The 13,540-nt window shown below is 37.7% G+C and overlaps 1 protein-coding gene across 14 annotated transcripts in view; it reads right to left on the bottom strand.

Moving 5' to 3' along the window:
- Positions 1 to 13,540, bottom strand: part of EML6 (EMAP like 6) — a 311,304-nt gene that overhangs the window by 172,487 nt on the left and 125,277 nt on the right. For all 14 annotated transcript variants that reach the window (XR_006606026.1, XR_006606027.1, XR_006606028.1 and 11 more), the window contains exon 7: positions 12,434 to 12,569. Coding sequence is in view for 8 of the 14 variants with exons in the window: in XM_045077846.1 (XP_044933781.1) it covers positions 12,434 to 12,569 (136 nt within the window). In the remaining 6 variants the exon portion in view is untranslated. The remainder of the gene's footprint in view (positions 1 to 12,433; positions 12,570 to 13,540) is intronic.

Below are 13,540 nucleotides of genomic sequence, written 5' to 3'. Positions count from 1 at the left end.
CACATTTCGATACCAACTTACACCAGTTAGAATGGCCAAAATCAACAAGACAGTAAACAGTAAGTGTTGGAGAGGACGTGGAGAAAGGGAAACCCTCTTACACTGTTGATGGGAATGCAAGTTGGTGCAGCTACTTTGGAAAACAGTGTGGAGATTCCTCAAAAAATTAAAAATAGAGCTTCCCTATGACCCTGCAATAGCACTACGGGGTATTTACCCCAAAGATAAAGATGTAGTGAAAAGAAGGGCTATCTGTACCCCAATGTTCATAGTAGCAATGGCCACAGTCACCAAACTGTGGAAAGAACCAACATGCCCTTCAACAGACAAATGGATAAAGAAGATATGGTCCATATATACAATGGAATATTATGCCTCCATCAGAAAGGATGAATACCAGACTTTTGTGTCAACATGGACAGAACTGGAAGAGATTATGCTGAGCAAAATAAGTCAAGCAGAGAGAGAGTCAATTATCATGTGTTTTCACTTGCTTGTGGAGCATAAGTAGTAACACAGAGGACGTTGGGAAGTGGAGAGGAGAAGTGAGTTGGGGGAAATCAGAGGGGGAGACAAACCATGAGAGACTGTGGACTCTGAGAAACAAACTGAGGGTTTTGGAGGGGAGGGGAGCGGGGGAATTGGGTGAGCCTGGTGGTATTAAGGAGGGCACATATTGCATGGAGAACTGGTGGTGTGGTGCATAAACAATGATATTTAGAAAACACCAAAAAAAAAAATTAAGTTTTAAAAACTAAAAAGAAAAAAAAAAGACATTTCTCCAAAGATACACAAATGGTCAATGGACTTATGAAAAATGCTCAGCATTAGTAATCATTAGGGAGATGCAAATCAAAACCATAATGACATACCACTTCACACCTATTAGAATGGTTGCTGTTAAAAAAAAAAAAAAAAGAAAGACTTGGCAAGGATGTGGAGAAATTGGAACCCTATGCAATGCTGATAGAAATATAAAATAGGGCAGCTGCTATAGAAAACAGTATGGCAGTTTCTCAAGAAAATTAAAAATAGAAGTACCATATGATCCAATAACTCCAGTTCTAGATATATATCCAAAGCAATTCAATGCAGGGTCTCAAAGAGATATGTGTACACCTGTGTTCACTGTAGCATTATTCACAATAGCCAAAAGGTGTAAGCAACCCAAGTATCCATCAAAGATGAATGGATAAACAAAAATGTGATATATAATGGAATATTATTCAGCCTTAAGAAGGAAGTAAATTCTGACACATGCTGCTACGTGGATGAATCCTGAAGACATTATGCTAAGGGAAATAAACCAGTCATAAAAGAACACATCCTGCTTATATGAGGTAACTAAAATAGACAAATTCATAGAAATGGAAAGTAGAGTGGTAGCTGTCAGGGGCTGGAAGAAGAGAAGAAGGAAAGTTACTGTTTAATGGGTATGAAGTTTCAGTTTGGGAAGATGAAAATGTTTTGAAGATGATGATCCTGATAAGTGTACAATAATGTATATGGATTTAACTGATGCTACTGATCCACTTAGAAATGGTTAAAATGGAGGACTTCTGGGGAAGATGGCAGAATAGGAAGATCCTAAGCTCACTTTGACCCACAGATAAAACTAGGTAATACCCACATTAGTGCAAGTAACCCAGAAAAGGACCCAAAAACTGGCAGACAAACTCTCCACAGCTAAAGATAGATTAGTGGCCACATCGAAGAAGATAGGAAGGGTAGAGATGCAATTGGAAACTAAATGGACCCACAGGACTATCCATGGGAGGGAGAGATGTTGTAGTTGCAGAGAAGAGAAAAACAGACTCTCATGCCAGGGAGCCCACTCAAGGAAGATGAATCCCATAACACTTGACTTTGGAAAGCAGAGGTGCTGAATTTTCTGAGAAGAAACTGAGTTCCCACCCTTAAGGAGCACAACAAACAGCTCTGTGGAGATATGGCAATAAAGGGAGCACACAACACACATGGGAGATGCCCCTGAAGCACCGTTCTGGTGAACTGGAGCTATTGCACTACATGTAGGGCACTACAGGACCTCTTCTTTATAAGGCCACTACTTTCAGGAACAGGAGACATAGCTGACTTTTCTAACACTGAGCTACAGATACAGAGAGTTAGACAGAATGGGGAGATGTGTCCCAAATGAAGGAACAGGACAAAATCAAAGCAAAAGAGCTAAATGAAATGGAGACAAGTAATATGCTTGATAGAGAATTTAAAGTACACGTCACAAAGATACTCACTGGACTTGAGAAAAGAATGGAGGACCTCATTGAGACCCTTAAAGAGATAAAAACAAAAAAATAACCAATCAGAGATGAAGAACTCAATAACAGAAATTAAAAATACGTAAGAGAGAAAAAGGAGTAGACTAGAGGAAGCAGAAGAACGATTAGTGACTTGGAGGACAGAGTAATGGAAAGCAATCAAGCTGAATAGGAAAGAGAAGAAAATAATGGTAAAAAATAAAAGTGGAGTTAGGGTACTCCATCAAGTATAATAACAACATTTTGCATTAAAGGGATCCTGAAAGGAGAGAGAAAAGGGGACAGAAAATTTATTTTAGGAAATAATAGATGAAAATGTCCTGAATTTAGAGAAGGAAACAGATATCCAGATCTTGGAGGCATATAGAACCCCAATAAAATCAACCCAAGGAAGTCCACACCAAGACACCTTGTAATTAAAGTGGTGAAAAGTAGTGATAAAGAGAGATTTTAAAAGTTAACAAAAGAAAAGAAAACCATTACAAACAATGGAACCCCCGTAAGATTATAAGGTAATCTTTCAACAGAAACTTTGCAGGCCAGAAGAATGGCATGATATATTCAAAGTGCTGTAGGAAAACCATCTACAGCCAAGAATATTCTATCCAGCAAATCTATTTTTCAGAATAGGAAAGATCAAGAGTTTCCCAGACAAACAAAACTTAAGGGAATTCATGACCATTAAACCAGACCTATAAAAAAATGTTAAAGGAAACTCTGTGAGGGGAAAGGAAAGACCATAAGTTAGAGTCAGAAAAGGAGGAAACAAAAAATAACTGTATCTACAACAATCAGTCAAGGGATTCACAAAGTAAAAGGATGCAAAGTATAAAACCATATACTTAAAACTTGGGGGGAGGAGAGAAGTAAAGAATGGGTTTCAAATTTAGGTGACCATCAACTTAATATAGGTTGCTCTATGCATAAGATTTTATATAAAACTTAATGGAAACCACAAATAAAAAACCAGTAATAGATATGCAAAATATAAAGAAAAGAATCCAAGTAGATCACTAAAGAAAGCCAACAAACTGTGAGAGAAGAGAGCAAGTAAAAGGAACAGAGAATTATAAAAACCCACTATAAAACAAGTAACAAAACCGCAATAAGTACATACCTATCAATAATTGCTTTGAATTTAAATGGACTAAACAGTGAAATCAAAAGACACAGGGTCATAGGGGAAAAGAGGGGAAAAAAATAGAACAAGACAAAACCAAAGAGGGAGACAAACCATAAGAGACTTTTAACCATAGGAAACAAAAGTGAGAGTTGAGGAGAGGAAGTGGTGGAGGGATGGGGTAGCTGGGTGATAGACAATAGGAAGGATGTGATGTAATGAGCACTGGGTATTATAGAAGACTGATGAATCACAGGCCTGAACTTCTGAAACCAGTAATAATGTTAATTAATTGATTTTAAATTTAAAAATGTAAAAAACAACAGGACATGTCTATATACTGCCTACAAGAGACTTGTTTCAAACCTAAAGACACATGCAGATTGAAAGTGAAGGGATGGAAAAGCCTCTATCATGCAAATGGGAGTGAAAAGAAAGCTGTAGCAAAACTTAACATTGGATAAAACAGACTTTAAAACAAAGACTATAACAAAAGACAGAGAAGGACACTAATTAGTCATTAAGGAAACAATCCAACAAGAAGCTGCCATAACAATTGTAAATATTTCTGCACCCAACAAGGCAGCACCCAAATACATAAAGCAGATAATAATAAATATCAAGGAAGTATCAATAGTAATGCAGTAACAGTAGTGGACTTTAACAGCCCACTCACATCAGTGGAGAGACCATCCAAACAGAAAATCAACAAGGAAACAATGGCTTTGAATGACACATTGGACTAGATGGATCTAACAGTTAATACTCAAAACTTTCCATCCTAAAACAGTAGAATACATATTCTTTTCAAGTGCACATGGAACATTCTCAGAATAGATCACTTATTAGGCCACAAAGCAAGTCTCAACAAATTCAAAAAGATTAAATTCATGCCATGCATCTTTTCTGACCACAACTCTATGAAACTAGAAATTACCTACAAGAAAAAAATCTAGAAAGAATAAATATATGGAGGTTAAATAACATGCTACTAAACAATGAACGGCTCAACTAAAAAAATCAAAACATACATGGAGATAAATGAAAATAAAAACATAACAACACAAAATCTTTGGGATGCAGCAAAAGCTGTCTAAGAGAGAAGTTTATAGCAATACAGGACTACCTCAAAAAGCAAGAAAAATCTCAAATAAACAACCTAATCTTACATCTAAAGGACCTAGAAAAAGAAAAACAAAACCCGAAACCAGTAGAAGGAAGGAAATAATAAAGACTAAAGCAGAAATAAATGAAATAAACTAAAAATATAATAGAACAAATCAAAGAAACTAGGAGCTGATTCCTTGAAAAGAGCAACAAAATTGATAAACTTTTAGGCAGCTTCCCTCCCCCACAAAAAAAAAAGAACAGAAATAACAAATGCATCACAGAAACAGAAAAAACCTATAAGTTTATGAAAAATTATATGTCAAAATTAGACACATTGGACAACCTAGAAGAATGGATAAGTTCCTAGAAACATATAACTTCCCTAAACTGAATCAGGAAGAAATAGAAAATTTAAACAGGTCAATTATCAGCAAGGAAATTAAATCAGTAATAAAAAAAAAAAATACTACCGACAAGGAAAAGTCCAGGACCAGATGGCTTCATAGGTGAATTCTACCAAACATATAAAGAAGAGTTAGTACCTATTCTTCTCAAACCATTCCAAAAAGTTGAAAAAAATTCTTTCTATTACCTTAACACCAAAACCAGATCAAGACACCACACACACACACACACACACAAAACAAAAACAAAAAACTAGAGGCCAATAGCCTTGATGAACATAGATCCAAAAATCCTCAATAAAATATTAGCAAATCAAATCCAACAATATTTTTTTTTTAAATCTTTCACTATGATCAAGTGGGATTTATTCCTGGGATGCAAGGATGGTTCCATACTTGTAAATCAATCAATGTGATACATCACATCAACGAGAGAAAAGATAAAAACCATATGATCATTTCAATAGATGAAAAAAAAAAGCATTTGACAAAGTACAACACCCATTCATGGTAAAGACCCTCAACAAATAGGTCTAGAGGGAACACACCTCAACATAATAAAAGCCATCTATGAAAGACTTAAAGCTAAGATCATACTCGGTAGTGAAAAAATGAGCGCCGGGAACTCAAAGACTGGGAACAAGAATGTTCAGTCTCACCACTTTTATTCTACATAGTACTGCAAGTCCTAGCAACAGCAACCAGATACCTAAAAGAAATAAAAGACATCCAAACTGGTAAGGAAGAATAAAAACTTTCACTAATGGCAGATGACATGATACTAAAGAGAGAAAACCCTAAAGAGTCCACCAAAAAACTATCAGAGCAGATAAATGAATTCAGTAAGCTCACAGAATACAAAACCAATATACAGAAATCCATCACACTTCTGTACACTATTGATGAAGCAGTGAAACTAAGAAACTAAGAAACTAAGAAAACAATCCCATTTACAATTGCACCATAAGTAATAAAATACCTAGGACTAGACTTAAGGTGAATAAACTGTACTCTGAAAACTATGAAACACTGATGAAAGAAATTGAAAACAATACAAATGGGAAAATAGTTCATGATCATGGGTTGGAAGAACAAATAGTTAAAATGTCCATACTACCCAAAGCAACCTAAAGATGTAAGGTTAAACCCTATGAAAAATATAATAGCATTTTTCACAGATTTAGGACAAAAAATACTAAAATTTATATGGAACCACAAAAGACCCTGAATAACCAAAGCAACCCTGAAAAAGAAGAACAAAATAGGAGGTATGAAAATCCTATATTTCAAGTTATACTACAAAGCTGTAGTCATCAAATAGTATGGTAATGACACAAAAATGGGCACATAGATCAAAACGACAGACTAGAGAACACAGAAATAAACCCATGATTATATGCTCAATTAATCTTTAACAAAGGAGACCAGAATATGCAATGGGAAAAAGACAGTCTCTTCAATAAATGCTGGTGGGAAAACTGGACAGCTAGCTACCTGTAGAAGAATGACACTGGACAACTTTCTTATATCATACAAAAAAAAAACCTAAAAATGGATTAAGGACCTAATTGTGAGATCTAAAACCCTAAAAATCCTGGAAGAGAGAGCATAGGCAGTAATTTCTCTAACATTGGCCATAGCAACATTTTTCTAGATATGTCTTTTAAGGGAAGGGAAACAAAAACAAAATTCAACTACTGGGACTTCATCAAAATAAAGCACTTCTGCATGGCAAAGGAAACAACCAACAAAACTAAAAGATAAACTACTGAATGGGAGAAGATATTTGCAAATGACATAGCTGATAAAGGGTTAGTCTCCAAAATTAAAAAAAAAAAAACTTACACAACTCAACCCCCAAAACTCAGATAATCCAATTAAAAAATTGGCAGAAGACATGAACAGACATTTCTCCAAAGACATACAGATGGCCAACAGACAAATGAAATGATGCTCAACATCACTCATCATGAGGGGACTGCAAATCAAAACCACAGTGAGATATCACCTTACACCTGTCAGAATGGCTAAAACCAAAAACACAAAAAACAACAAATGTTGGGAAGGATGTGGAGAAAAAGGAACCTTCGTGTGCTGTTGGTGAGAATGCAGACTGCGGCAATCATTGTAGAAACAGTACAGAGGTTCCTCAAACAATTAAAAATAGAGCTATTATACGTTCCAGTAATTCCACTACTGGGTATTTGCCCAAAGAAAATGAAAACACTTTTTCAAAAAGATATATGGACCTCTATGTTTATTGCATTATTTACAATAGCTAAATTATGGAAGCAGCCCTAAGGTCCAATGATAGATGAATGGATAAAGAAGTGGTATACATATAATATGGAATATTACTCAGCCATAAAAAGGAATGAAGTCTTGCCATTTGCAACAAAAATGAATCTAGAGAATACAATGCTAAATGAAGTCAGTCAGAGAAAGAAAAATACAGTATGATTTCACAAACAGGGAATTCAAGAAACAAAACAAAGAAAAAATAATACAAAACATAAACAAGACTTAACTACAGAGAACCGATGGTTACCAGAGGGGAGGTTGGTGGGGGCATGGATGAAGTAGGGGAAGGAGACTAAGTACACTTATAACTATGAACATTGAGTAATGTCCAGAGTTGCTGAATCACGATATTATACACCTGAAACGAATGTAACACTGTATGTGAACTATAATGGAAAATTTTTTAAATGGCTAAAATGTTTATCCCAATTTTTAAAAAGCCCTCAAAAAAAAATATTTTGGAATTCCTGGTGTTTTGGCTTTTAGAACTGTAGATAAGGGATCCTGGAAAAATTCAGTTGTTGGTTTATATCATCATGTCTTCTTGGTGAAAATTTGTTTGCAGACTCACCAATCAGCAAAAATTCACTGAAACTCACAAAAATGTAAAAAGACATTGTTGTAAATGAAACACTACTACTCCTGATTGAGGAATGATCCTCCTGGCTTATGAAGGCCATTTTGTTTGACTAAGAATTGGGCAGGGACCAGAAAGCCCCAACCACCAGCTCTGGCCCTACAGATTCAAGTTGATGTAAGCACGACCCATCTCCAAAGCTGGTTCAGTTCTCCATCCAGTGTCACTGTTTTTACTGGAAGTCAAAGGTCTACATTACCTCAAGCTCAACTAGAAAGATGTGAAAGAACCGATTAATACTATCCCTAATAAATTGCTTTTTTTCCTGAGCTTAGCATTTATCTTAATGTAAACTGTTTCATCTCTCTTGGTGTTTAGCAATTAATAGTTATTAGAAGATGCAAACATATGCAAATCTTAGGAGTGTTTACAAACAACCTGGAAATTGCCATTTGGAAGCCTACAGGAGAGGTAACAGCCGTCTTCACAGGTAGCAGACTAAGTAGGTATCCTTTATAAATGGCCCAAATGTTAATGAATAGCAATTTCTGAATTTTAACTTTTATGTTTAAGAAACATAAAATGTCACTACTAGGTCATGGAAATTGGGACATGGCCATGGTTAATTGTCTTGGTAAATTTGTTTGGAAAGCGTTTTGGCTGTTTGTGTAAAATGAGAAATCACTATATTTTCATGGAAGTGAATTCAAAAGTAATTGCTACTCAAAAAGTAAAAATGTGGAAGGAGACTCATGTACATCAAAAAATTCGTACGAGGAGGCACTTGGGTGGCTCAGTCGGTTAAGCGCAGGCCTTCGTCTCAGGTCATGATCCCAGGGTCCTGGGATCGAGCCCCATATCGGGCTCCCAGCTCTGCAGGAAGCCTGCTTCTCCCTCTCCCACTCCCTCTGCTTGTGTTCCCTCTCACTGTGTCTTTCTCTGTCAAATAAATAAATAAATCTTTAAAAAAAGAAAAAAAAAAAAAAATTCTTACAAGAGTAAAGCCATCCATCCATGTTGCTTCACGGTCAGATGGAGAACACAAACATTCTAACACTGCTTTGCTTGAATGTGCTCCTTTCAAGTATATTTTGTTTCCATTTTTGAGGAGGAGAAAGCCAAGGCTTCTTTTAGGGAGGACGGAGTGGGACAAAGTACATGCACACGTCCTCTGCCCACTCTGCCTTCTTCCTCCTGTTTCATCCTTTCCCCCGTTCCTTCACTTTTTTCCCCACATTCTAAGCAAATGCTTAGAGGACCAATGGCAAGGTGTTGGCTAGTGAAGTGGAATCTGATCAGAGAGCGGTTGACATTCGAATTACCTTTCACAGTAAAAAACGTTTACATTAATGTAATGTAAAACTGTTTACACTACAACTACTTTTAATCCTCTCCTCATACCCTACCTATCTTAATCCCTATCCTCCTGCTGGGTCTCCTACCTCAGGCTGGCCTCTCTCCTACCTCTGTGTATTCTAGAGGACGCCCCCACAGAGGTGTAACAGCCCACCTCCGTGAACACCATGGACAGGGCCACTTTGAAACCCTCCTCCCGTTCTGAGCTCTGCAAAGGTGCTTCTGAACTCAGCTGCCCCCTTTCCTGCCTCAGCGTGAGGATGCACCAAAGCTGCGGGGGAAGGTGAAAGAGCCTCTTGAAGGTTTCCCCTGCATGGCCCTCACCACACAGCCTGGAGAACTTCAGCTGGATCTGGGGTTGTTACCAACACTTCAACCAGGCTTTTGTTCTTCTGACGCTATACATTCACCCTGTTTTTCCACTGAGAGCTGGAATGAATGCCAACATTTCTCTGGAAGGTTGATGGTACAGAGTGGACTTCTGTTACAATGTCGTCAAGAGCGTGACAGGCAAAGGCACCACTGATGAGGGTGGAGGGAGGGTACAACACGGATAAAATTTTTTATTTCACTGGTATTTTAATGAGTAAAAAATATATATATAAACAACATAGTAAAGCCATGAGTTCACAGACATTATTACTTACAGTGAGGAAGAGTACAATAAAAAGGAGAGAGATGTATTAAAAGTAATTTAAAGTAAAAGACTAAGAAAATAAGAATATTAGTGAGCAGGCACTGTAAAAATAAAAAAGATGGCAAGAATATGGCTACCATTGAAGAAATGGCACAAATTCTCAATGCTCCCTTGGTCTCAAACTGCAGCGTGGTCTTTATGATCCTTTAAAAAGCATAGTCCAGGGGCACTTGGGTGGCTCAGTGAGTTAAACCTCTGCCTTCTGCTCAGGTAATGATCCCAGGGTCCTGGGATCAAGCCCCGCATCAGGCTCCTTGCTCAGCGGGGAGGCTGCTTCTCTCTCTCCCTCTGCCTTACTTGTGATCTCTATCTCTCTATCAATAAACAAATAAAATCTTAAAAAGAAAAAAAAAAGCATAGTCCATTATTCCCACAGCAACAGGGGCCCTTATCTCACTGGTCATCCATCTACAAGTGCACGCCACCTCTCCCCTGATGAACTTTAAGCCCAGGCACTACTTGCCACACCTGTGAGGTGCAGGCATGCTTCTGGTCTACCACGCGCTACCTGTGTCTGCTTTGACCTTGGCAAGGGCAAGTATATAGGAAGTATTTGAACTGACACAAAATGTAGGGTGTCCCTGACCTTCTTCCTCTGACTCTAGGGGACAGGAGTTGGGCATGCATTCAGTACAACCCTGCCCCCCTGTTACCTGGAGCTCTTTCTGCATTGGCTCCTAAACTCTCCTTTGAGAGCCCAAAGTTAGGAACTGAACATCAGATAGAAAAGTAGAGCAGGGTAAATACGGTTTCTGCTATGATACCCACTCTAAAATTCATACCTTATCTATGGGATACATTTTTGGATGAGCTGGAGAAAGTGACCGCCAGGAAGCAATCATCATTGCTGGTTGATGCTCCCCAGCATCCAGTCAGTTTATGGTCAATAATCCCACCTGGTAAGTTTACTCATCCATTATCTAGTATATGATGTGCTCACAGTTCACCTTGAAATATACACCAGAAAGTTCCATGACTCAAGGTCAAACATTTTTGGCTGCTTTACTAACATGTTTTACCTTGCTCTTCTGGATGCTTACTTGCTTATATGTCTGTCTGAAATATTTTTCTGGGTAAAGTTATACAGGCTCATCTCTGTGGCAAAGAACTTAAGGGCCTCCACTGTCTCCTTGTCGATGATCTGAAGCAGACCTTAAATTTTACAACTTGCAATGTTGACCCTTGTGCCTGGTATTCAGAAATGCATCTAAGCCAAGATTCTGAGCTTCCATAAGAAAACAACAATCCAATCTCCAAACTGGCTGACTTTTGGTATTTAATAGATATTTAAGGAAGCAGGTCTCAGGTACATCAGGAATGATGATATCCAGCTCACTTCTCTATTGCTCAATTTTTAAGAAAGGTTTGGTTGACAACAACATTCTCTAGGGAGGATGGCCTGGAGACCAGGAGTGCTCTTCTCTCAGCCCACTACAGTCTACATCAGGCCAGCAGAGAGCTCTGCACTGCCAGACAATCTGGCCTTTGGAAGAACCTCTGCGGCTGCATGGCCACAAGCCCACAACAAGGGGCTTCATGAAAGAGAACCTGATGAGTACAGCTCGCTCTGTGCCCTCTGAGGACTTCCCATCCGATGTCAGAGCCCTGTCTAGCAAGATTCTTAGCATTGGGAGTCATTCGCCTTCACCTGAGCCTGAGTAAGCTTTCACCTTGTGGACGGCATGACTCACAGGACTGAGCACCGCTCCCTCAGCACTGGCTGAAGGAGCCAAGAGCAGGGTCTGGGGTCCGCCTGCGGCAAATGAACAGAACCCCCTCCATGTGCTTAGTGTATGAATACTGTCTGTGACTTCATCTTATCTTTTCTGTTTACAGCTCCACTTTAAACTCTCTCAAGCCCAAATTCTTTCTTTGAAAATAACATTATAAGTCTATTGTAAGAATTTTGAAAGATGTATATAAACTGTTTTGTACTCCCCAGTACACATACTCAGCATATTATAATACTAGCTAACAGTTATTGAGTGCTGACTGTACCATAACTTATCCTAAGCACTCTAAGTAGATTTAATCCTCACACAACTATGAGGTTGTTATTAGTATCATCCCCATTTTTTAGATGAGCAAATGGAGGCTCACGGGTTTTTAAAATACTGATTCAAATCTATTATAGGCAAAACTTGGATTTGAACCCAAGTCCCCAACTCTGATACCACTACTAGGAGTTACTACTTTAAAGCTATTTTTTTGGTCTTGTTCTTCTTGTCAATTATTTGCTTATTTTTGGAGGCTGGGAACAGTCTCATTTAAGGTCCCCTACTAGTCCAGAATTTCCCAGTTTTATAATACAAAAGCCCATTTCCCAAGATAGCACTCAGTGGTTTTCTTATTATGTTCTTATCTTTGTATCAGGACCATTGCTAGTACCTACAGATACCTTCATGCATATGAGGAAGAAGAGGTACCCATTTATTTGGATACTTTTGATCTTCTTTCAATGTATTTATGTAAACTGTCTTAAATCCTTTCTAGAATAAGATGGGGTACAGAGAAACAAATATAAATTCAGAACCTCACATTGTGTTTAACACCTTTAGAGTTATGAGTATTAATATATATATATATTACCTTTATATCCTTGTTCTGTCTCCCTGAGATCAATTTTGGTTATTGGCTTGAAATCAGTATCCCATAATCGAATACACCCATCTCGTCCACCAGTGGCAAAGCCTTCTTCACAAGCATACATGCTAAAGATTCCAGCCTGTTGAGTAAGGCAGAGAATACTCAATACTGCAATGATTCTAAACAGTCATTATAGTTGGATCTTGATTTAAAAAAAAAAAAAAAAAACTTAAAATACCTTGTTCTCTATTGAAATCCTGACAATAGACCAAGTAGCCACTTATGAAATCCTTCATTTTGGTTAGATCAAAAATTAATCACAATTACCACCAAAGCAAACCAGTTCAAATGCTCCTTTACCATTACTAAATTGATAGCAATTTGAAAAAAAAAAAAAGAAAATCATTCACTAATTCCTTGGTTAAAGTCGATATGAAGATCAAGCTCCTTTATGTGACTACTAATTCTTATAAAGAAAAGGCAACAATGGAGGTGCTTCATATAAATTGCCACTCAAAATAACGAAGCAAAGAACATGAGCACTTTCACTGGTAAGCAGGTGCCTGAAATGCATCTCAGTGAGCTCAAGTAGGCAACACCTGAGCCTAAATGAAGACAAATAACATTTGTGTTAGTTTGTTAAGGATTATGTAAAGATGCTTTTTTTCACATGAGAAATAGCTTCATGACTTACAGATGCTTCTCCACAAGGAAATATTTTGCCTGGTCTCTTGAAAAGTGCTACAGGAATATACTATCAACAGAAGATCCAGTGTGAAGAGAAATTAGGTTACTAAGGCAGCTGCTTTTATGCACAAGGACAACTACAAACCTCTGAATTGTTTTAAAAACTGTTTCATAATTAGTAAAGCCAAGAAAGTTGGTTCGACATACAAGACAATGAAAGACCTAAAATTTCCTAGCTCTTTTGCTAAGATGTGCTTCAACTTTTCTTTGTATTAAGAGTAATAGGTGACTAGTGTGGAGGCAATTAGTAACAGGTCTGGTAAGTTTCCAAAAAATTTTTTACCCTGTTTCCATTTACTACAATAAGCTTCAGCTTTCACACTTCCCATTCTTCTGGGCATTTCCATTTTATCATCTATAGAT

The sequence above is a fragment of the Mustela putorius genome, unplaced genomic scaffold, assembly GCF_011764305.1.
Source record: "Mustela putorius furo isolate JIRA1106 unplaced genomic scaffold, ASM1176430v1.1 tig00000224_pilon_pilon_pilon, whole genome shotgun sequence".
Classification (NCBI taxonomy): Eukaryota; Metazoa; Chordata; class Mammalia; order Carnivora; family Mustelidae; genus Mustela; species Mustela putorius.
The sequence above is the reverse complement of the archived record's forward strand: the minus strand, read 5'-3'. Positions and strand labels throughout refer to the sequence as shown.